The 23,541-nt window shown below is 42.7% G+C and overlaps 1 protein-coding gene across 7 annotated transcripts in view; it reads left to right on the top strand.

Annotated features, from left to right (window-relative positions):
* Window positions 1–23,541, top strand: part of LOC126259290 (FH1/FH2 domain-containing protein 3) — a 690,456-nt gene that overhangs the window by 422,232 nt on the left and 244,683 nt on the right. For all 7 annotated transcript variants that reach the window (XR_007546495.1, XM_049955939.1, XM_049955941.1 and 4 more), the window contains one exon: window positions 13,060–13,169. Coding sequence is in view for 6 of the 7 variants with exons in the window: in XM_049955939.1 (XP_049811896.1) it covers window positions 13,060–13,169 (110 nt within the window). In the remaining variant the exon portion in view is untranslated. The remainder of the gene's footprint in view (window positions 1–13,059; window positions 13,170–23,541) is intronic.

Raw genomic sequence — 23,541 nt, 5'->3', positions numbered from 1 at the left:
CGGGCAAGGTAGAAGAATCTTTTTACCCATTCGCCAAGTGTACAAGTTAGGTGGGTCGGGAACATATTCCTGTCATGTGACTCATATGGCGTCACCAGTGTCGTATAGAATATATCAGACGTGTTTTCCTGTGGAGGAATCGGTTCACCTATGACCTTGCGATCAAATGTTTTCGGTTCCCATTGGAGAGGCACGTCCTTTCGCCTACTAATCGCACGGTTTTGCGATGCGGTCGCAAAACACAGACACTAAACTTATTACAGTGGACAGAGATGTCAGTGAACGAACGGACAGATAATAACCATGCAAAAATAAAGAAAGTAAAATTTTCAGTCGAGGGAAGATTTGAACCAAGGACCTCTCGTTCAGCAGCTGCTCACGCTACCACGGGACCACGGCGCTCCTAAGCCCCCAATGTCAATTATGGGGCTTATCTGGCGCATGGACTACTCAGTTTGTATATTTTGCTTATTTTTTCACAGTTCCACACAACTTCTTCCCGTTTTCTCAATTGTCTGTGTTCAGTTTATCAAGGCCTATCGACTATGCCAACTTATAACTAAATCTGAGGGGGGTGCGATGGGGAGGTTCCCTTGTAAGTAGAATTCCAAACTCGTGCATGGGAATGCACTTTTCACTTTAGAATACTTTAAGACTTTCTGTTTTTATAAAAGTAATATTTTTGATCACGAAGGCTCACTAACCGCCAACTTCAGAAATATTTAACACCTTAAGATGACGTCTCAGCTCTGAAGGGCACACAGCTCATCTTCTACACGCAACTTCTCGATTTCATGCGCTCCAACTTCTCGGTTTCCTGAGCTTCAAGCGACTTCACATAATTGTTTTGACGTTCACTCATTGCAGCAAACTAAGAGCAAAGTGCAGACATTTCGAAGGTTCCTTTCGTTCCTCCCACTGATAGCACACCTCTGCAAAGTGCTGCTTTCCGCCAGGACTTTTCGCAAATTTGTCTCCAGCAGGAAAGTCACTAGCCCTTAAGCCAATCTAGAGAGTACCAACCACACAACATGTAGACGAATTACGGAAACACCGACCTATTAGCTCCAAACCGTGCAAAGTCCTCATCCACTGGAATAGCGGAAATCGGCTCGAGAGTCCTCAATAGTCACGAGGACGGCGCCACTGCGAGAACAGGGGTGATGTCTTAGAAAATTTCCGTCCGGATTGCAGTGCGACGAGATGGCGACGTGGTAAAATGACAGGCGTTCAGGAGAACGACGGTTCGAATCTCCGTCCAGCCATCCAGAATTAGATTTTTCGTGGTTGCCCTTAAGGTGAGTTCCAGTTTAGTTCTTTCCAAAAACACGCTATCGATTTTCTATCCAATCCAGCCCATACCCAAGCACTTGCTCCGACTCTAGTAACCTCGTCGTTTACTTTTTTTTTATTAAAATTACTGTCCAAACAGAAACTGGAATTTAAAAAATACAAATATAACTGGTCCCGGCGGAGGTTCGAGTCCTCCCTCGGGCATGGGTGTGTGTGTTTGTCCTTAGGATAATTTAGGTTAAGTAGTGTGTAAGCTTAGGGACTGATGACCTTAGACGTTAAGTCCCATAAGATTTCACACACATTTGAACACATTATTTACAAATATAATCGCGTGCCGAATGCCGAGATGGGTACACCTGTTCCCTTCAGATCGTAGAAGTTAAGCACCGTCGGGCGTGGCCAGTACTTGGATGGGTGACCTCCGGATACGGCGCGTACTGTTAGCAGTTTTCCTCTGTCTTTACTGCAGAGGGCGCAGGAGGGGTGGTGGCGTAAAGTCCCTGATCACCACTCTTTGCACCAGTGTGCTGGATTAAATTCCAAACCTCTCCAAGGTGTTTCACGGAGTGAGGGCATGCATGCAACACTGTTGGTAGTGAGCCGTCTGTCGTAGAGGGACGTTAAGCTTGGGAGCACCCTTGGTGCTCTTCGAGAGGAGTAGGCTATGTGTTGGCACCGGATTTTACTCTCTCTCTTCTCTCATCACCTCGAACACGAACACGACATTACACTACACACATGACCTTGCTGTCATCTACGGTCCACAGATAAACTTATGCACACAGTTCTCATACTTCGTGAAGGAAAGACGGCCGCGGCCGCAGAGGACGGGAAAAACCTTCCCCATTAGGCTGCTGAAGCTGTCCTTCTACGTCTACTAGCTATTCATGACGTGTACTTGACCAGACTGCCGTAACAACAAATGAAAGATGTAAGCATTTTCACGATTTAATGAATCGAACAGTGTAGAAACAAACTATAATTTCGTTGGAAAATAGCACATAGAACTGACATAAAAGTTCCAGTTACAGAAATCTAAATATTACCGTGGGAATTGATCATAAAATCTAAGAATTACATGAGAGCGCGTCCAAGTACTAAATATATGGAGCTTATTATAAATGTAAAGGAAAAAGGAAGATAGGTAATTAGGAGTTCCTAACCTCGGCCAATGTGTCTTTACGAATCGCGCAATACGAACGTAGGTACGAGCGTAGGCGGCAGCAAGCCTATTTTAAGGTACCCGTGACAGCTAAGGTCGTACGCGGGTGGGTAAGACAGATCGTACAACTGGGAGCGTTCCTGGAAGCTGGAAATCTCGCCAACATTTGCCTCTCAGCACTAAATATTCGTTCTGTATTTTCCCGTCATCTAACCAGAGCAATTTATCAGCCTCAGGTTAGGCTAACAAGGAAATACTCGAGTACAATAATAAGTTATCCATTCGTGACCAGTCAGTGGCAGTCATTTATTCACTATACATTATCTGTGGTGGATGTACAAGCTAACCATGCAGTATCTTCATTGTCTCAAACAGCTAATAAAATGAAGAGAAATATATGAAAAAATTACTTGCATTTGAGGCTATAGCTGATGCACACAATCTTAATTTTTTTCCTACCTTTTGTAAAGCGCCTTTATTTTCGTTACTGGTACCCACTGGACAGTTCTATTCTACACCAGATATTATAATAAACACCATACTATTGCGTTGCAAATCAGCTACCAGCGTGATGTATACATTAATAAAAATAGTAATAGGAGATACTTATTTTCAGTCGGTCAATCATTTTTTATTTTTATTTTTTTGTTTTTCACTGTTTGGTTGCGTGTAGTTGGAAGTTGGTCATTCCACAATTGATTTTAAGTGTTTTCTGTGATAATCCGGTCTTCATATTACTTTCCCGTTTCGTGGTAAGTCTATGTATACTAATAATTGTTTAGAAGCAGAAAATATTGAAGATTTTTCATTCGTATAAATAATTCTTTACTTGTCCTGTCAGGCGTATAACTTTCGGTTATTGCGTGACAGGCCATGGCAAGAAAGTTGAAAGATACAGACTAGGAGAATTTTCCATTTGATGTTGATACATCAAATGAGAAAAGTAGTGATTCTGAGAGAAATAAAAAAGTTAACTGCATCTTCTGTCGGTTCTTAGTAGAACAACATCATAACAAATAGTGCTTTTCGTTTATTAAAAAAAAAACATGTTCCTGAAGTATTTGAACTCAACAATTTACACGCCAAAGTAACGAAAAATGACGCCACGTCACGTTTCAATCGTCAACAGAATACTTCCATTTATTCTCTAGAAGCTGAAGAAATTCAACTTGAAGACAGCAGTGATAACAAGAAATATCTCTCAATTCTTTTCAGAACGAAAAGAGAAAGAAAAGATTTTCACTTTCAAGTGAAATTTGAACCCAAAATCCTTGTAGCTCATGGCCATATTTTGTTGCTAGTGTAAGAGATGTGAAAATTGTGCTATTTACAATATAGAATAAAGACCTTGTTCAAACTGTTCCCATTGTAAGGAGTTTTTGTGTGTCAATGAGAGACAAAATTAGTGACACCACTACTCACAAAGTAATGTTTGTCGATGTTAATATCATTACTACCTGACGGGACTCTCCAATCCATTTTTATAAAGCATGAAATAACGTTCCAGAAATATATTTTTTTCTGGTTTTCAAAGTCAAAGCACGAAAAGTATAAAGCGGCAGGGTTCTAGTTGGGTTTTAGTATATGACTAACTTGACAGTGTTCCGTTAGTAAGACTGATTACTGTATAATGGGGTCTATACTATAAATGATATGTGGTGCAATATTTGTATTGGAATCAGATGGAAATTTTTTGCTTTGTAATATTGAAAACATAGGGTTAGAAACCATTAGTTCTTTATTTTTATATTATTTAACAAATCTGAAGGGGGGTGACACTACCCAAAAACGGTCGGTTTGAGGTAATAAGAAAAGCTATCGACAGGCGGAAAGTAAGTATATTTCTTAAAAGTAAAGGTCGCAGATAATTGCTTGCCGACAAGTCTGTCCAGTTCTGAGATGTTATTAACATCAACAGATAATCAAAACTACGGGTTAATGCAAGTAGAGGAATTGTAAATTGATTTTCTCAGCTTTGGTTCCAATGTATGCTGATATCTTTTGTGTGATAACGTTCTTTCCCGTATTATTCACTTGTATATAGACACCACTTGCTCAGAAATGTACACGCTGACTATTAAGCGAAGGGATAGAGTGATAAAGTATCCCGAGAATACAAAATTTCGGGCATTACCGCTCACCACAGACAACGCAGTGGCCAACGGCCTTCACTTAACGACCGCGAGCAGCTGCGTTTGTCACTTAACGACCGCGAGCAGCTGCGTTTGCGTAGAGTTGTCAGTGTTAACAGACAAGCAACACTGCTTGAAAAACTGCAGAAATAACGTGGGGCATACGACGAACGTATCCCTTACGACAGTGCGGCGAAATTTGGCATTAATGGGATATGGCAGCAGACTATCGACGCGAGTGCCTTTGCTAACAGCACGACATCGCTTCAGCGCCTCTCTTGGCTCGTATCCGTACGGATTGGACCCTATACGACTGAAAAATCGTGGCCTGATCAGATGAGTCCCGATTTCGGTTGGTAAGAGCCGACGGTAGGGTGCACCCGAGTTGTAAACAAGGCAGTGTGTAAGCTGGTGGTGACTGTATAGTAGTGTGGGCTGTGTTTACATGTAATGGACTGGGTCCTCTGGTCCAACTGAACCGATTATTGACTGAGAATGGTTATGTTCAGCAACTTGGAGACCATTTGCAGCCATTGATGGACTTCATTTTTATGGATGAGGGTGCGCCATGTCATCGACCCACAATTGTTCGCAACTGGTTTGAGATACATTTGGGACTGCTCGATTGCATTATTTGGCCATCCATATCGCCCGACACGAATCCCATCGAACATTTATGAGACATAATGTAGAGGTCAGTTTGTGCACAAAATCCAGCACTGGCAAAACTTTCGCAATCATGGACGGTTATACCGGCAGCATGGATCAGTATTTCTGCAACAGACTTCCAACGACTTGTTGAGTCCATGCATGACACGTCTAGTTGCTGCAATACGCCGGGAAAAAGGTTGTCCGACACGATATTAGGAAGTATCTCATGACCTTTGTCATAGCAGTGTATACCAGAGACCAGCAACGGTATTTATCCTCAGTGACGAATTTTTGCCGCAGGTATTGTTTAGTTATGACTACTGAAGTGTAACATCCCTTACACATGGGCGATTGAAAACTGTGAACAACACTTATTTTCGGCGTCGTTTCTCAATGGTATCGTTGACAGCCGGTTCATTGGTGCACTTATTGTAAGCTTAACGTCCTAACCGAGCAAGGTGACTCGTTTTGTCGCCATGGGATACACAGTTCGGTAGTAAATGTTTAGCTATGATTTTTACGTTATTTGTTTGAACACCATCGAAATTGTTCTTACCTGATGCATTCTTCAAATGGTTCAAATGGCTCTGAGCACTATGGGACTCAACTGCTGAGGTCATTAGTCCCCTAGAACTTAGAACTAGTTAAACCTAACTAACCTTAGGACATCACAAACATCCATGCCCGAGGCAGGATTCGAACCTGCGACCGTAGCGGTCCTGCGGTTCTAGACTGCAGCGCCTTTAACCGCACGGTCACTTCGGCCGGCCGATGCATTCTTGTCTGCCGTGGTAGCCACATTAACGTTTAAGCTTACTAAGCTTACAGAGTATTTTGCAGCAACACAAGGATGTGTTTTGTATATTTTTTTATTTGGTGTTTTGCCATGTACAATTTTATTGTGAATCGTAAGTCACTTCTGAGCTTTAATATATAGAAACCGTACTTTGGTTTGACTTTACCGACTTTGGTGTTAGCTGAAAGCCGGCCGGTGTGACCGAGCGGTTCAAGGCGCTTCAGTCTGTAACCGGGCGACCGATACGGTCGCAGGTTCGAATCCTGCCTCGGGAATGGATGTGTGTGATGACCTTAAGTTAGTTAGGTTTAAGTTCAAATGGTTCAAGGTTAGTTAGGTTTAAGTAGTTCTAAGTTCTAGGGGACTGATTACCTCAGATGTTAAGTCCCATAGTGCTCAGAGCCATTTGGACCATTTTTTGTTAGCTGAAAGATGGGAACATGTTAGTAGGTTGAAGGTTAGTCAGATCTTTGAAAAATCCAAAAGCTGGTTTGATTTTCTCCACCTCAGTTCAGTTTACATCTGTTGCTAGATAATTAAAAACTAATGCGAAGATATAGATTATCTGTGTCACTACGAGCTACCCATACGAACCCAATCTGTATAGACAGGTTAAGTGAGGAAAAAGCTCCTACGAAGTTCTCTGTTTACCTGTTAGAATATAAGTGAAGAAAAGACACAGAAGATTGTGAAGGAATTCCGTTTATGCGAAGATTGAAACTTTTTCGTACACAGACATACACCACTCGATATTTATATGTAGGAATGTTCTTTTTCGTGATGGTGAGGTGTTTACATTCCCTGAACGCTTCTGATTCGTTTAGGGCTCGTTGCCCCCTGTCCCACTTCTTTGCGGTGTTTATGTACTGACCCCGTTCCCGCGGTGAAAATCTCCAGGTTGTTGGTAAACCCAGAGGCTAGGTAGGCGCGCTGTTGCTATAGCTCAGGGCCAACTGCGTAGCTCAACGGCGAGTGCCGATCGCCGTGTGCCGTAGTGTAAACAGATAGAAATAGGATCACCGCCCTACAAACAAACATGCCCTGACGCTAGTACGAGCTTTACAGCATAGAATGGAAACGGCTAAGTAGAGCTTGGTGCAAGCTGTAGTAACTTATCTATTGGAGCTTATGAGATCTTGTCCTTTGCTCTTTAAGAAAACACAGTTTAGAAACATGTCACTTATAACAATAAGTTATTAATTGAAGACATAAAGTGTGTAAATGAGTCCGCAATTATTTTTGGGGACCGATGGCCCTAGCAGTCCGGTCCCTTCAATCCCACAAACCAACCAACGAACCAACCAACCAACTAATTATTTTTGGCACTTTATTTTCACAAGTCCGTCTTGATTACGCAGATTTCTTACACTTTATTACCGGTTTCGGCATACCGCCATCCTCAGACCTGTTACAGAGATAAATATTGTGTAAGCGGCAAGTTCAATACGATAACGCTAAATCTAACGAGTCTTAGTGATACAGAAAATTTAAAATTACAAAATGTTTATAGCCACGTATAGCAGTCATACATACGATTAAAATATTCTGATGTAAATCATCGTAAAGTTAAACATGTGAATACTTGGTGCTTGCTGGTAATACTCAGATTGTGTCTGGTATTTATACAAGAGACTAATGCCAACAGAGGGCACTTTTAGCTAGAGCGCATATTAAACCAGTGTCGCCAATGTGATGATTAAATTGCGGCATGCACAATCATTAGCTACTTCAAATAAAAAAATTACTTCCAATAGCAAAACGAGCGTCTGACAGTAAAACGTAACTGACGTGAAATTGGATTCATACTTAAAATACCATAAAAAGTTCAAATACTAACATAATACAGCCACTAGCCTGACTAGGTAAAACAAACAAACAAGCTAGTATAATTTTTTTATTTTATTGTTACACTTTTTATACTAGCTTAAACAAGTTATACGTTTTACCTAGTCAGGCTATTGGCTGTGTTATATTAGTGTATTAGTATTTGTACTTTTTATGGTATTTTAAGTATGAATCCAATTCCAAGTCAGTTAAATTTTATTGTCAGACGCTCGTTTTGCTATGGGAAGCAATTAAAAAAAACTGTAACTAATGACTGTGCATGCCGCAATTTAATCATCACACTGACAATACTGGTTTAATATGCCCTCTGTTGGCATTAGTCTCTTGTATAAATACCAGACACAATCTAAGTATTACCAGCAAGCACAAAGTACTCACATTTTAACTTTACGATGATTTACATCAGAATATTTTAATCGTATGTATGACTGCTATACGTGGCTATAAACATTTTATAATTTTATATTTTATGTATCACTAAGACTCGTTAGATTTAGCGTTAACTTATTGAACCTGTCGCTTATACAATATTTATCTTTGTAACAGATCTGAGGATGGCAGTATGCTGAAACCGGTAATAAAGGGTAAGAAATATGTGTTATCAAGACGGACTTGTGAAAATAAAGTATAACAGTAAGTTCCAGTAAATTTTCGTATCGCGTTGGAATAGGCCTTAACAAGTCGCACAAATGCCGAAGAAAAATAAATATATTTGCTAGAAAATTGCCGAAGTACTCAACGGGGCACGTGAGAAGGAGATAGATAGTTTACGAGAAGGCGATATTTATGAGAAGGCGATAAACAACTAATTAGATAGTTCCATCAACTGAGAATAGAGTGATAAGAACCTTGAAAGTAAACAAGCTCGAATATGTATCTACACACCAAGGAAAAAAAGAGAAAAAAAAGGCACACTACGAAGGAATTATCCTAACGTGACGGAAATCGGCTGATGTGACGTACAAGTACAGACAAGCAAATCGTCACAGTTTGAAAAAAATTGGATGATTTATTCAAGAGAAAGAGCATTACAAATTTAGCAAGGCAATTACCCGTTGGTCCACCTCTGGCCCTTATGCAAGCAGTTCTTCGGTTTGGCATTGGCGGAATTATTGGATGTCCTCCTGAGGGACGTCGTGGCAAATTCTGTCCAATTAGCGCTGGCGACTTTGCAGACGTAGGTAGGAATTGGCAAGCACGAAGAAACTGTCGACGTATGCAGGCGGCAATTATCTTGCTGAAATATAAGTCCAGGATGGCTTGCCTTGAAGGGCAACAAAACGGGGCGTAGAATATCGTAGACGCATTGCTGTGCTGTAAGAGAAGGAGGAGATCAGTGTTTAACACCCCGGCGTGAACGAGGTCGTTAGAGACGGAGCACAAGCTCGGATTGGGGAAGGATGGAGAGGGAAATCGGTCGTGCCCTGTCGAAGAAACCATCCCATCATTTGTCTTACGCGATTTAGGGAAATCTCGGAAAACCTAAATCGGGATGGCCGGACACAAGCGGGTTTGAACCGTGGTCCTCCCGAATGCGACTCCATTGTACTAACCATTGCGCTAACCCGCTCGGTGTGCTGTAAGAGAGCCACGGATGACAACCAAAAGGGTCCTGAAATGAAATGCCACCCAGACCGTCACTCCTGGTTGTCGTTCCGTATGTCGGGCGACAGTCAGGTCGGTATCCCACCGCCGTTCGGTCGTCTCCAGACGCGTCTTCGGTAGTCATCGGAACTCATTTCGAAGCGGGACTCATCACTGAAGACAGTTCTACTCCAGTCAGTGAGATTCCAGGCCGAGATACCACTGCAAAATGGGCTTATTGGTGTACAGAGGTGAGTGGCAGTCGGCGCGAGAGGCGCTGGAAGCTCAGCTTCCTTCCTGTGAGCTACCTGTTATTGGTCCTTCTGGTCACTGCAGCACCAGTAGCTCGTCGGATCGAAGATAAATGATGAATCTGGGGTTTTGAGTGCTCTTCCGACGGCTATTCGGTCCTCACGTTCTGTCGTCTCTCTAGATCGATTGATTCCATCTTTATGCTGTGATTGGCCATGGTTCACCTATTCCTGCCAACATTTTCGAACAATGGCGACTCGCCGATTACTCTATCCGGCTTCTTTGAGCCCAACTTCACGCCCTCTCTGGAATGATGACCTTTGTTATATTGTTCACGCGCCTGTGTGCGAGGCATAGTTGCTGTCCAACTTCGTACATGGGATGAAATTCACTAATACTTTATGTCCTTGTAACGACAGTCCTCTGTTTAGTATCCTTATCAGCTGTGCGATGAAATCGCGGTGCAGCGTCACACATTCATCCATCGGCCGTCAAAGTTTAGAATTTTGCATTATCCGTCAATACGTGTACGAATATCAATTTGAGACCACTTTACATAACACATTCGTGGTGTGTCTTTTTTTTTTAGTGTATTATGTTGAAGAAAATATGAAGTTATGTACAGTCAAAAAGAACTTTCCAAAATATAGATATTTATTGATAGAACTTACAGGATCGGTAGAGGTGTCGTTTTGTAGCAAACAGCTTCAATTTTGATTCACGTAGTGCATCAGTACCCCATTTTACCACCAGGAGAATATTGCTGCGCGGTGTGGGATCCTTACCGGGTGGGATTGACGGAGGACATCGAAAGGGTGCAAAAATGGGCAACTCGTTTTGTATTGTCACGTAATAGGGGAGAGAGTGTGGCAGATATGATACGCGACTTGGGATGGAAGTCATTAAAGCTAAGACGTTTTTCGTCGCGGCGAGACCTATTTACGAAATTTCAATCACCAACTTTCTCTTCCGAATGCGAAAATATTTTGTTGAGCCCAACCTACATAGGTAGGAATAATCATCAAAATAAAATAAGAGAAATCAGAGCTCGAACAGAAAGGTTTAGGTGTTCGTTTTTCCCGCGCGCTATTCGGGAGTGGAATGGTAGAAAGATAGTATGATTGTGGTTCGATGAACCCTCTGCCAAGCACTTAAATTTGAATTGCAGAGTAATCATGTAGATGTAGATGTAGATGAGGTTTCCTCGATAATCACTTCCCTGGTCGGTGGATTGGCCTTGAATGGCCAATCGCATGGAAATCTCGCTCCTCAGACTTGACACCACTGAATTTCTTTCTTTGAGGTTTCGTTAAAGACCGAGCGTATGTTCCTCTACCAAACAATTTTGCCGACGTGAAAAATCGAATCTACCCTGCCTCTGAACAAGTTACTCCCGGTTTGTTTCAGTGAGTATGGGAAAAAATGGACTACTGGTGGTATGTTTGCCACATTACAAATGGTAGTTGTACTGAACCAAAATGGCACTTGACACTGTTATTTAAAACTTGTAGCTGTTTCCCCCACCAAATATGTAAGTTATGTCAATAAATTTACATATCATTCCAAAGTTGTGAAATCATTTTGACTCACCCTTTATGTATAAAACAGTGCCGCTACCGATTGTGTAGAAGAGTCCTTTTCACGTTTTCATTAAATGTATTGCCTCAGTGTGATACTGTGAACGTAATCCAAATAAGTACTTGATAAACCAACGTCATTCACTCAGTTCTAGCTTTTTTTATTGATTAAGTAAAAACATAAATGAAGGTAACCACTTTATACACTGAAGAAGTACAATGTTGTTCGTAAATTCCTCCGAGATTTCAGAAGACGACAGGGCGGAAACTACAATATGTCAAGAAAACAGATGCACGTCAGTTGAAAGAGCATATCTCCAAGTTTTTAGTTCACCTGTTGCACACCATTGTGGTGCAGGAAGCGTCAGTAAGAAAGTCAAACTCTTTAGGTTAGTTGCGTTTAAGTAGTTCTAAGTTCTAGGGGACTGATGACCTTAGAAGTTAAGTCGCATAGTGCTCAGAGCCATTTGAACCATTTTTGTAATTATCCTTCCTTGCAACTTTTCCAAATTCAGTGGCAGTTTAGGCAGGGACATACTATGTTTAACATAATTCCATGAGAAGAAATCACGTAGAGCTAAATCACGTTACAATGAGGGCCACCGAAGAAGAGGAGTTTCGTGATGTGAAGCACGTCCAATCCCGTATTGAGGCACTTCTGCACTGAGGAAATTTTGGAGGAAAGTGTGGTGGAGCAGCGCCTTATTGTGAATGAAGTTTCCACTGTCTTGTTAAAAATGTAGCCTAAGCCATTACTGCAGCATAATGAGTTGCATGAAACCTGTCAAAGTTTTCTTTGCAAAGAAAAGTAGTCCATAAACTTCCGATGAGGACAAGGCAGAAAATAGGTTAACTGTAGGTGAATCGCGAATGTGTTCCACTATCTGGTGTCGATGTTCAGTGCACCAAACCCACACGTTGTGACGATTCATCTTTCTGCACGTGTGAAACGTGGCCACTGAAAACCAACTTACATGAGAAACCATCTTTCCCCAGAAACCGCTTTAAGTCATCTCAAAAATCAGAACAAAGTTCATTGTCCCGAGTAGTCAGAGCAAGTAACAACTTTAGCGGGTAGGGGTTTACACTCAGACATTTGCGTAAAATGCGCCGCATAGTATACTGCGGTATCTGCACTTTTCTGCCCACACGTGCCGTAGAGATTTTCAAGGCCGTGGCATATGATTGCCGCACACACTCTGCCCTCTACTTACGATCCCGGCGAGCTTTTTTTCTTTGCACCACATAAGCAGCCAGTTTCACTAAATGTGTTGTATCTCCCAGGGATTGTTTCGTCTGTTGGAACTTTAACCGGATTTTTGTGCTAAACCGTCACTGAACCGCCACAATTGACTGACGTTTAGGGATTCAAGGACATAAAACGCACAGATCCCTCTCTTATACGCCATGGTGTGACACGCCTCCCACCTAGTGTGCGCTCCTCAACAATGCCAATATGTGTGTTGCGAACTGAAATTTGGAGTGATGTTCTATCCACTTGTATGTGTCATTTTCTGTACGTCTTGCAGCTTTTCTTCTTATATAGCACACAGTAGGAGGCTGCATTCCACAGTGCCTCCCTCACACAGGCGTGACGTGCCTGGTAATCATACTTTGTACGGTACCGCGTCGGGGAATTGAACTCGGACCTCTTACACATGCAGTCCTCTGTCGAGTGCGTTGCTGTTCGAGTGGTGTGTGAAATGCACTGTACTCAGCATTTCCTTAGACAGTTGGCAATAACGCTCACCTTTTCTGTTCCAGCTCGATGATGCGGCGCTGCAGCTGTACAAAGATGGCGACTACGGTGCATACCTGGACCTGGATGCATCCATCAACGAGCAGCAGGACGAGTTCGAGAACTTCCACAAGAAGTAAGTACCACCTTTGCATCGATCAGGAAAGGAACTGATCGTTATTACAGAAAACGGCGCCCGCATACACGTCACCGAGCGAGGTAGAGCAGTGTGTGTTAAAAGTACTGGATTCTGTTTTGGAAAGATCAGAGTTTAAATCCCTTTCCCAATATTCACATTAAGATTTCCGTGGTTTCCCTAAACCGATTGAGCTGAGTGCCGATATGGTTCCTTTGAAAAGGATTCGCCAATCCGAGCTTTTGCTCTAGCTTAAAGGACCTCATAGTCGATGGGAAGTTAGACCCGAATTTTCCTTTGTTTACACATGTCCTGCATTTTAGAACGGTCATCTGAAAATTACCTGAAATGTCTGGACAGTATTGGTCTCTCGATATATGCGTGTTCAAAGACATCATTTCCTTCTGGGTTTCAATAATACGGTGGCAGAAACAATACGCAGTCTTTGTTGAAGTGATTTAAAGAAACAAAGAGAGAGTAAATTCATATGGCTGTAAAGGCGTGACGTGTACCCTCATCTTAAGACACCCTTCAAGGGGACAATTGTTTGATTAAAGATAACGTCCTTAGAAGTACGCCACTGGCATCAGACATTACTACACCCTGGATTCTTAGTGCAGTGTTGGCCAATTAAAATTAGACCGAAATAAATTCGCTGAATGCGAGTTATCCATTACGTTGATGGTGAGTTCAGATTGGAGAGGATAATTACTGAGTTAGCCGTACTTGTCTGACGTCCTGTAATCTTGCATCTGGGCAACGAGTAGGACTGTTTAGCAAGTACTTTAGCTCTAGATCTGAGTTTTCTACGGAACAGCTACCTTACCCTTGGCTACTGTCCGCACTGACTTAATCCTTTTGATATTCTTTTATGCCATCTTAGTAGGCATTTTTAGGATTTTTAAAAGAGCACTTCAGATAAAGTAATAAAGAACACAAAGTTATGATCTCTTAAGTTGTAGTCGATGGGAACAGTTAACAACGATGTAGCTGAACGGGTATCACATTTTAAATATGTGCCATACGAGTTATGGAAGTCATATAGCTGAAGAGCTGCATGAATTTCCAGCAATATATGGAATATTATCGAGAACATTTAATTATTGAACCTGAAAGAATGCAATGACAAAATTTATTAAACTGTGGAGTTGCCTTTACTGTAGTGTGAAAACGAGATATGGGTAACTTACAAGAAACAAAAATAAACTAGAAACAACAAAGGTCAGAAAATTGATACGATAGAAGGGCTCCATAAGAAGAGATAAATTGGAAAAGAAATAAATTGTGATAGACTGAATGTAACTGCTCAAATCTTGTTTCGCTACTCCCTCATGAATTGCATAGTTTGTGTTTTGTAAATCGTTAACGTCTTTCTCGATAAATTTGTTGACCACAGGAAGTCGCTGCGTACAGCTTCCTGTACAACGTAGGTGATAGTAAACCTGCATTCTCAGTGCAGAGTTCGCCGTTTCTACAGTCGCGAACGAGACAGTGCGAATTGCACTATTCAGTCTGTCAACATATCTCGAAAGACCATCTCAAGCTTAGAGCTTGCGCACTAGGCCACTGTACTGTCAGCAGGTGAAGTTAAAGACGTACGTCAGAGCGACATCACTCGAACATTCAGCTTCGGGTTGGCAGTGACAAAACAATGAAAATCGGCTTCCTAGAGGTCACGTGTCGTCAACACCACCATCTGATGACAGCTGTCTGGCAGTTGTGGCTCGTAGGTACCCCGAAGAGATGACAACAAAACTGTTAGCTCCTTTTTGCAGGCTAGTGGGAGTACTGTAACAACTGGGGAAGTATGCAGCTGTGATTCGTGAGCTTCTGTGGACTTATTTGATGACAGAGCAGACCACAGGATTACTGGTGGTCCTCGGCATCCTAAAGGCTGACGAACTGGCATTCACATTCTCCACCTACTCCAACATTCCGTATGCCGCCTGCACTATCAGAAACGAAGCTAGTACGAGTGCAATGTTGAGGGTTGCGTACAGTGGTAATCAAGGTGACAATTTTACCTCAGTGCTGTAGTGGCTTCCTTCTTATCCTGTACTGTTCCACGAGTATGACAAGTCTCAGAACAGTTCGCTCCTACTCGAAGACTCGTTCTCTCTGTGGCAAAAAAGCGCGCTGATTTTTGTTTTCTTTTGGTCATAACAGTTTGCGTTTTTGTGCTAGTAGCTAATACCGAGTTGTGTAACTTATCATTCATTCCTCTACCTTTTTCGAAGACTGCTGTAAATTACCAATTAGAAAATAGACTTCATCCTCATGTCATGTCGTCTTGTGCGTATGTGTCAAAGTAACATTCTCTGAATAGAGATTAGTTAGTAAAATAAAATTATAGCCGTCTTCCAAATGGTATAATACATTCAGGGCGTTTCCATTAGAGCGTGCAAAGATTTAACAGGACATAGAGGGTGTTATAACACTACAACAGCATATTTACGTAGCTTATACTATGAAATACCAAATTTGGTTTATTACGTAGTATGCCCCAACAGAACAAATAGTCCTGTCACGGAAAAGCCACGCATAACACTCTCGTCTGCTACTGTTATACCATAACCTTAAAGTAGGAGTCAGTTCGCAAAACAGAATTATTTTGTTATAGCAATTATGGTATAAAGCAGCAGAGCAGTAGAGGAATTTTGTTGTTTGACCGTGTTGTACCTAACGGAGGTGGCTTATCGGAAGTGAAAGTCAGAATTACGTAAATATTCGAAAAGTAACAAACATTACTTTTGCCTATCTGCACTGTTTAATTGATAAAGAAAACGGTCGCCAGCCTAACTAGGCAAGAGAATGATTAACATTCTCATTCAAGAAAATAGTTATTAGTAACTCTAATGGGTAAACACAACCTATACTTGACCACAAGCGAGTGCAATGAACTCTGACACACTCATATGTTTACGGTAAGAGTGAAACTAACAGTTGGAGTAGCACAAACTATTTGCAACATTATAACAGGTACAGAAAAAACACTATCACTTTCAGGGCTTACACAAACTGAGTGGTCTTTATACTGTTAATATGCACACAAGAGATACAAACACTTGGTAATCATGAACATATAATTTCCTACTATGCAGTTTTCCACTTTTACTACCGTGAGACATAAAATTAACATTTATGTAAGATACTGACTCACCTTTTAGAATTTACTACACACAACAATGTGATCATTTGCTTTATAAGCCTCGGTCTTAAGAACTTTTAATTTTGAAGTTAGCAACAGCACTTTAAATAGCAGTTTTAATAGGAAAATTATTTTCAGCAAATAACAGTTACTTTAACTCACTCCTCACTCTCTTGCCACATTAACTTTAACTTTCTTTTTACTAAGTTCAAGAGGCATTAATTAGCAAAACTCTTGGCTTTAATTTCTTTTAGTAAGGACACTCGGATATCACTTTAGTTCAAACGGAGAGGAACCTGAGAGGTGTTATGATGAGGAGAAAATCAAGGTAGGTACATAAATTCAGATATAAATTACCTTATATTTGAGCACAATAACACATCCATTAAGCTGATCCTTCACTGTACATCATTATAGTATTACGTTACAGTGATTGCACAACGTGGTGGTAGCCTGCATGTTGGTAGGTGGAATCGCAGGCAGAATTGCTGGACTCTGTCATTTCTTGGTGGCGATGATAGATACAAATTCCAGTATAGTTCCAGCTATTTATCCATCCATCCGAGGCCTTGGAAAGAAGCAGGAAAAGCCTCTCTCGGAATCAGCACAATATGCATCTTTTACATGGCAGTGCACGGACTCGTAGCTCGTCCCCGACTGCTGGCTCGTCCCCGACTGACTATCAGTTCCACCTTTTCTACACAGGCCAGCCACACTTTGCGCGCGCTACACAGTTCCGTTCCCAAGGGGAACCACTACACCTCTTATACACAGAATACTAAGAGCCCTAAGTGAGGATCAGCAGTTTACATAACAGTAAGCAATCATTTTAAACAAAACAGAACATTTTCACATACAGACATTTCTACAAAAAATTATTCACACAAAATTACAATTATATATAGTAAGTTTTGTTCCCTCCAAATGGGACAAAGCATTTAAACGAGAGATATGCTACACAGCGTACAATCAAATCATGACATCAAAGTTTGTATAAAGAAAGCAGTATACAATTTTATGTTATCGATTCAATCACACACATTTACAGAAGCTCAATGATGTAACATTAAATGAAACAAAGGCAAAATAAATCAGTAGAGCATTAGAGCCATGGTGTTACAGTGTCCACTGAACAATTTGAGGTAGGGAACGTGGAGTCGAAGAAGACAGCTTAGGGAGATAATAGGAATAATTTCACATCACTGTGCACCTTTTTATTTACATTAATTACAGGTAACTGCAAATACAATCAGTGACACTATGAACGTACCATTTGTACTGTATCTTACAAAATGTGCTGAAACTGACGGCCATCAACTTCAATGCAGGCATAACATCGGCGAACAAGATTTTGACGCACCCTGACAAATAACACTGGTGTTTCGAATCACATCACAGGCAACTACAATTTTGGCAACTACTTCTACCTCCGTATCTACTGGGGTCTCTTAAGCAAGTGCCTTCAGAGATCCCCCTAGGAAATAATCAAAAATGGTTCAAATGGCTCTGAGCACTATGGGACTCAACTGCTGTGGCCATAAGTCCCCTAGAACTTAGAACTACTTAAACCTAACTAACCTAAGGACAGCACACAACACCCAGCCATCACGAGGCAGAGAAAATCCCTGACCCCGCCGGGAATCGAACCCGGGAACCCGGGCGTGGGAAGCGAGAACGCTACCGCACGACCACGAGATGCGGGCTAGGAAATAATCAAGGGGATTCAGGTCAGGTGACCTCGCTGGCCATGGAAAAGGACCTCCCGTTCCAATCCAGCGACCAGAAAATAAAGCATTGAGGTGGTTACGGACATCCACACTGAAGTGAAGCAGTGCACCGTCATGTTATGTCCACCTCTTTTCACGAACAGCCAAGGATACGTTACAGCTTTGAGGTGGTTGCGGACATCAACACTGAAGTGGGGCGGTGGACGGTCTTGTTGTATCCGACTCTTTACACGAACAGCCAAAGGTACGTTGTCCAACAACTCAGGTATAACTCTTTGCACGAACCTCAAGTAGAGGTGACCATTTAGACGGCCAGGTAGAAGATATGGCCCAGTGAGATGGTTGCCTACAATGCCGGCCCAGATATTCGCAGCAAGACGCACTTGATGGTGTAACTCTACAATAATGAGGGTTTCTCTCATCCTACACATGGCTATTCCTGTTGTTCGAAATACTATCACGATCAAATGAGGCCTCGTCAGTAAACAGCACGATTTGGAGGAAATCTGATCGATTAATCCATTGTTGGAGCAACTACGGAGACAGTGCGAGCCTTCGTGCGTAGTGAGTCATAAGCATTGCAAGGATCCGTTGATGGTGATATGGGTGTAATTGTTGTTCGTGGAGTACTCGCCAATCGCTAGTATGCGCAGCTCCCATTTCACGTGCAATGCGACGAGTACTTGTAGTGAGGTCCTAATCATGTGTGAGAGTGGTCCTCATATGGTTCAAATGGCTCTAAGCACTATGGGACTTAACATCTGAGGTCATCAGTCCCCTAGACTTAGAACTAATTAAACCTAACTAGCCTAACGACATCACAGACATACATGCCCGATGCAGGATTCAAACCTGCGACCGTAGCGGCAGCGCGGTAACGAACTGAAGCGCCTAGAACCGCTCCGTCACAGCGGCCGGCTACAGTAGTCGTCATGTTGCCAGGTCCCTCGTTTCTTCTTTCCAATGAACCGGTTTCCCGCATTCGTCGATCGAGAGAAATAAACACTCGTCGTGGCGGATGATGCCTGTTAGGAAATCGTTCCCTGTATACTCTTTCTGCAGATAGAGCATTGCAACGTACTTCCCCATACATAAGGTGCATGTCAGTGAGTTCTGCGAAACTGTAGCGGTACTGCTCCATCGTGTTGTACTGTACTTCTCTGAGTAGCACTGAGTAATGAATCGGTCTGCCGTTGAATCACAGCACGATACAACAGAGCTACCTTATGGACAAGAAAGAAAAAAAAAACTGCATCATGACTTTCTAGTAACCGGGCTCGCCATCCTTGTTTCCTTGCAGGAAATAAAAGAATGTACATGTAAATAAACAGCACAGTACGTGTAAACTCCGGCTAGCCGCGCGGAGTAACGCGCTGCTTCCCGAGCGGGAAAGCGTTCCGGTCCCCGGCACGAATCCGCCCGGCAGATTAGTGTCGGGGTCTGGTGTGCCGGCCAGTCTGTGAATGGTTTTTAAGGCGGTTTTCCATCTGACTCAGCGAATGCGGGTTGGTTCCCCTTATTCCGCCTCAGTTACACTATGTCGGCAATTGCTGCGTAAACACTGTCTCCACGTATGCGTACACCTTAGTACTCTACCACGCAAATATTTGGGGTTACACTCGTCTTGTATGAGACGTTCTGGGGGGGGGGGCGGGGGGGGGGGTTCACTGGGGGCAGAATCGCAGAATAACCCTGGGTTCGGTGTTGGGCGGGGGTGGGGTGGGTGGACTGCTGCGGCTTGTTGTGGGGTTGCGAACCACTGAGGGCTACGGCGGGACGAAATCTCTCCGTCGTTTCTAGGTCCCCAGTTCAATACACTTACACACACGTGTAAACTTGTACGCATGTTAGTTGTAAATAAGCTGGAAAACAGTAATACTAAACAAAGTGGTAGAAAAGTTTACTTCCATATCTCCTTAGGCTGGCTTCTCCGACCCCAATTTCCCTGCCTCAAATTGTTCAATAGAGCATTCTCTCTGTCCTGTTACATTTTTGCACGCTCTTACGGAAACATCCTGTATACAAAACACACACAAACATACACACACAGCCGGCCGCGGTGGTCTCGCGGTTCTAGGCGCGCAGTCAGGAACCGTGCGACTGCTACGGTCGCAGGTTCGAATCCTGCCTCGGGCATGGATGTGTGTGATGTCCTTAGGTTGGTTAGGTTTAAGTAGTTCTAAGTTCTAGGGAAGTGATGACCACAGCAGTTGAGTCCCATAGTGCTCAGAGCCATTTGAACCATTTTGAATACACACACACACCCAGGAAAATATTCGCTGTTAACCAGTCAGTCGTTGTATTGGTAAATAAAAATCGTGATGCCCTACGACTGCATAAGTAGCGGCAGCGCCGCAAGTCCTTGTTTATACACTGGTGTGAAAAACTTAAAGACGAAGGTAACTTTCGCAAGATGTGTCGCTGCCAAGTAACAATCTCGATGAGACTTGAAACGTACATAGAAGGAACGGCTACAGTATAGTACGGAAGGTAACGGAAAAAATACGTAATGAGACGTACAGAAATGACACTTTTATTCGAAGACAGTAATTACTGTTGAACATCAACAAAAGCAAAACGAGGATAGTGGAATGTAGTCGAATTAAGTCGGGTGATGCTGAGGGAATTAGATTAGGAAATGAGACACTTAATGTACTACAGGAGGTTTGCTGTTTGGGGAGGAAAATAACTGACGATGGTCGAAGTAGAGAGGATATAAAATGTAGACTGGCAATGGCAAGGAAAGCGTTTCTGAAGAAGAGACGTTTGTTAACATCGAGTATAGATTTAAGTGTCAGGAAGTCGTTTCTGAAAGTACTTGTGTGGAGTGTAGCCATGTATGGCAGTGAAACATGGACGATAAATAGTTTGGACAAGAAGGTAATAGAAGCTTTCGAAATGTGGTGCTACAGAAGAATGCTGAAAATTAGATGCGTAGATCACATAACTAATGAGGAGGTATTGAATAGAATTGGGGAGAAGAAGAGTTCGTCGCACAACTTGACAAGAAGAAGGGACCGGTTGGTAGGACATGTTCTGAGGCATCAAGGGATCACAAATTTAGCATTGGATGGCAGCGTGGAGGGTAAAAATCGTAGAGGGAGACCAAGAGGTGACTACACTAAGCAGATTGAGAAGGATGTAGGTTGCAGTAAGTACTGGGAGATGAAGAAGCTTGCACAGGATAGAGTAGCATGGAGAGTTGCATCAAACCAGTCTCAGGACTGAAGACCATAACAACAACAATTACTGTTGAGTCACCAAGACTTATGATGGTCCCCTGTACATTACAAAAGGCGAGACTTGGTTCTTAATAGGCTGTGTGATCACCACGGATCGCACTGCATGCTCTGCTACGTGCTCCCTTGCGGGTCACGAGGTTGATACGGAGTTCTTATGGTAGGGCGTTCCATTCCTACACCAGCGCTGGTAACAACTGTTGGACGGTCGTTCGTGCATGTGGACTTTCTGCTCGGTGGAATGTAAGGTGAGGAAACGGGCCGGCCAGTCCTTTCGCTGAATATCCACTTGTTCGAAGAGCTCCTGGACCTGCGCTGTTCGATGCGGTCGCGTACTGTCATTCATAAAGATGGAGTCACGGCCGAATGCACCTCTGGAAAGACGCACATGTGTAAGGAGTACAGTGTCACAATAACTTTGTCTGGAAATACAGGGAAATCAGTATGCCCGTGCAACATTATTGCCTGCCCACACCGCAGCACCTGGACCACCAAAACGATCACGTACGACATTCCTGGACATACTTTCAAAAGGCGAGAGGTGGGAAAACGTAATAAATCCTCGAACATAGTCGGACATGATCGTTTTGGTGGTCGAGGTGTTCTGGTGTTGGAGGCACAATGTCGGGTGGGCGTATTGACCTCCATATCTTTGGACACGGTACGCTCGGTGTCATTGTCATTATATCACTGTTCTCCTTCCCCATGGTCGTCAGTTCGGAAGTACAGTCGATCGCTACTTTCTATTAATTTAAACTTTTCCGTGAGGATAACGAAATAACAAAGACTTTTGGGAACGTTATGCAAAAACCAATCATGTTTACAGTTCTGTCTGAACGTGGCGCAGTAGCACAAGATCATACAAACAAAAGATTTAATTTTTAATCTTGTGCTATTAAAATTAACAATATTTTGGGCTAAAGTAACATAAACGTCAATTTTACGTTTTGTCAGTGCAAGAACAAGGGGTTTTTAATCAAGGACGATTTTAGGTCAAATCTCACATGGCTTTTGCAGGCGACTTTCAGGCTGTTTCCCGACTTCATAGACCACAAGTGTCGCATATAAATTTGTTCGTCTCGGCTTCGCCTATGCCACTGTGATACGTTTAAATGGTTCTCATATGCAGCGTGTGTACTTATTTTCCCACTGGCATGGAAATTCGTACATGCCGGCCATAAGCAGTCAGAGATCATCCTTGACGCTTCCTGATAGTTCTATCGTTTTAGGGGACTGCCACATCTCGACCACCTAATGTATAGCATACGAAAGAGCATCCAAGATTGTCACAGTCTACATGGTGGAGCACAACCTGTTGAATGTTACCCAGCGGAACAGTTTGATTTCGCAGATGTGCAAACATGTGTTCTTTCCAATAAAGCCGGTCGCCGTAGTCGAACGGTTCTAGGCACTTCAGTCCGGAACCACGCGGCTGCTACGGTCAAAGGTTCGAATCCTGCCTTCGGCTTGGATGTGTGTGATGTCCTTAGGCTCTGAGCACTATGCGACTTAACTTCTGAGGTCATTAGTCGCCTAGAACGTAGAACTAATTAAACCTAACTAACCTAAGGACATCACACACATCCATGCTCGAGGCAGGATTCGAACCTGCGACCGTAGCGGTCGCTCGGTTCCAGACTGTAGCGCCTAGAACCGCACGGCCACTCCGGCCGGCGATGTCCTTAGGTTAGTTAGGTTTAAGTAGTTCTAAGTCTAGGGGACTGATGACCTCAGATGTGAAGTCCCATAGTGCTTAGAGCCATTTGAACCATTTCCAGTAAACTACCTTTATTGTTATTATTGTTTCTATTTCACAAATTTTTTTTTTTCGATTTCTTAAGGTTATTCTTCCTTCCTATGATTCTCTTGAATGTAATCCCACTTACATTTAATGATATAATGTAAGGGGCATTCAAATGAAAGCCGGTTACTAGTGTAAAGTAACGGTAACGATTTTATTAACTCAAAACGCAGTACACATACTCAAAAAGTCACCAAAACCGTTGGCACATTTATCCCCATGCAACACTAGCCGGTCGATTCCATCCAAATGAAAGCCGGTTACTAGTGTAAAGTAACGGTAACGATTTTATTAACTCAAAACGCAGTACACATACTCAAAAAGTCACCAAAACCGTTGGCACATTTATCCCCATGCAACACTAGCCGGTCGATTCCATCCTTGAAGAAGCTGGCTGTCGGATCCAGACCTGGATCCAGTCACACGCTTCGTCGTCCGTTGCGAATCGATGTTGGCG

This window comes from Schistocerca nitens, chromosome 5 (genome assembly GCF_023898315.1).
Source record: "Schistocerca nitens isolate TAMUIC-IGC-003100 chromosome 5, iqSchNite1.1, whole genome shotgun sequence".
Classification (NCBI taxonomy): domain Eukaryota; kingdom Metazoa; phylum Arthropoda; class Insecta; order Orthoptera; family Acrididae; genus Schistocerca; species Schistocerca nitens.
This window is presented reverse-complemented; position numbering and strand designations above follow the sequence as displayed.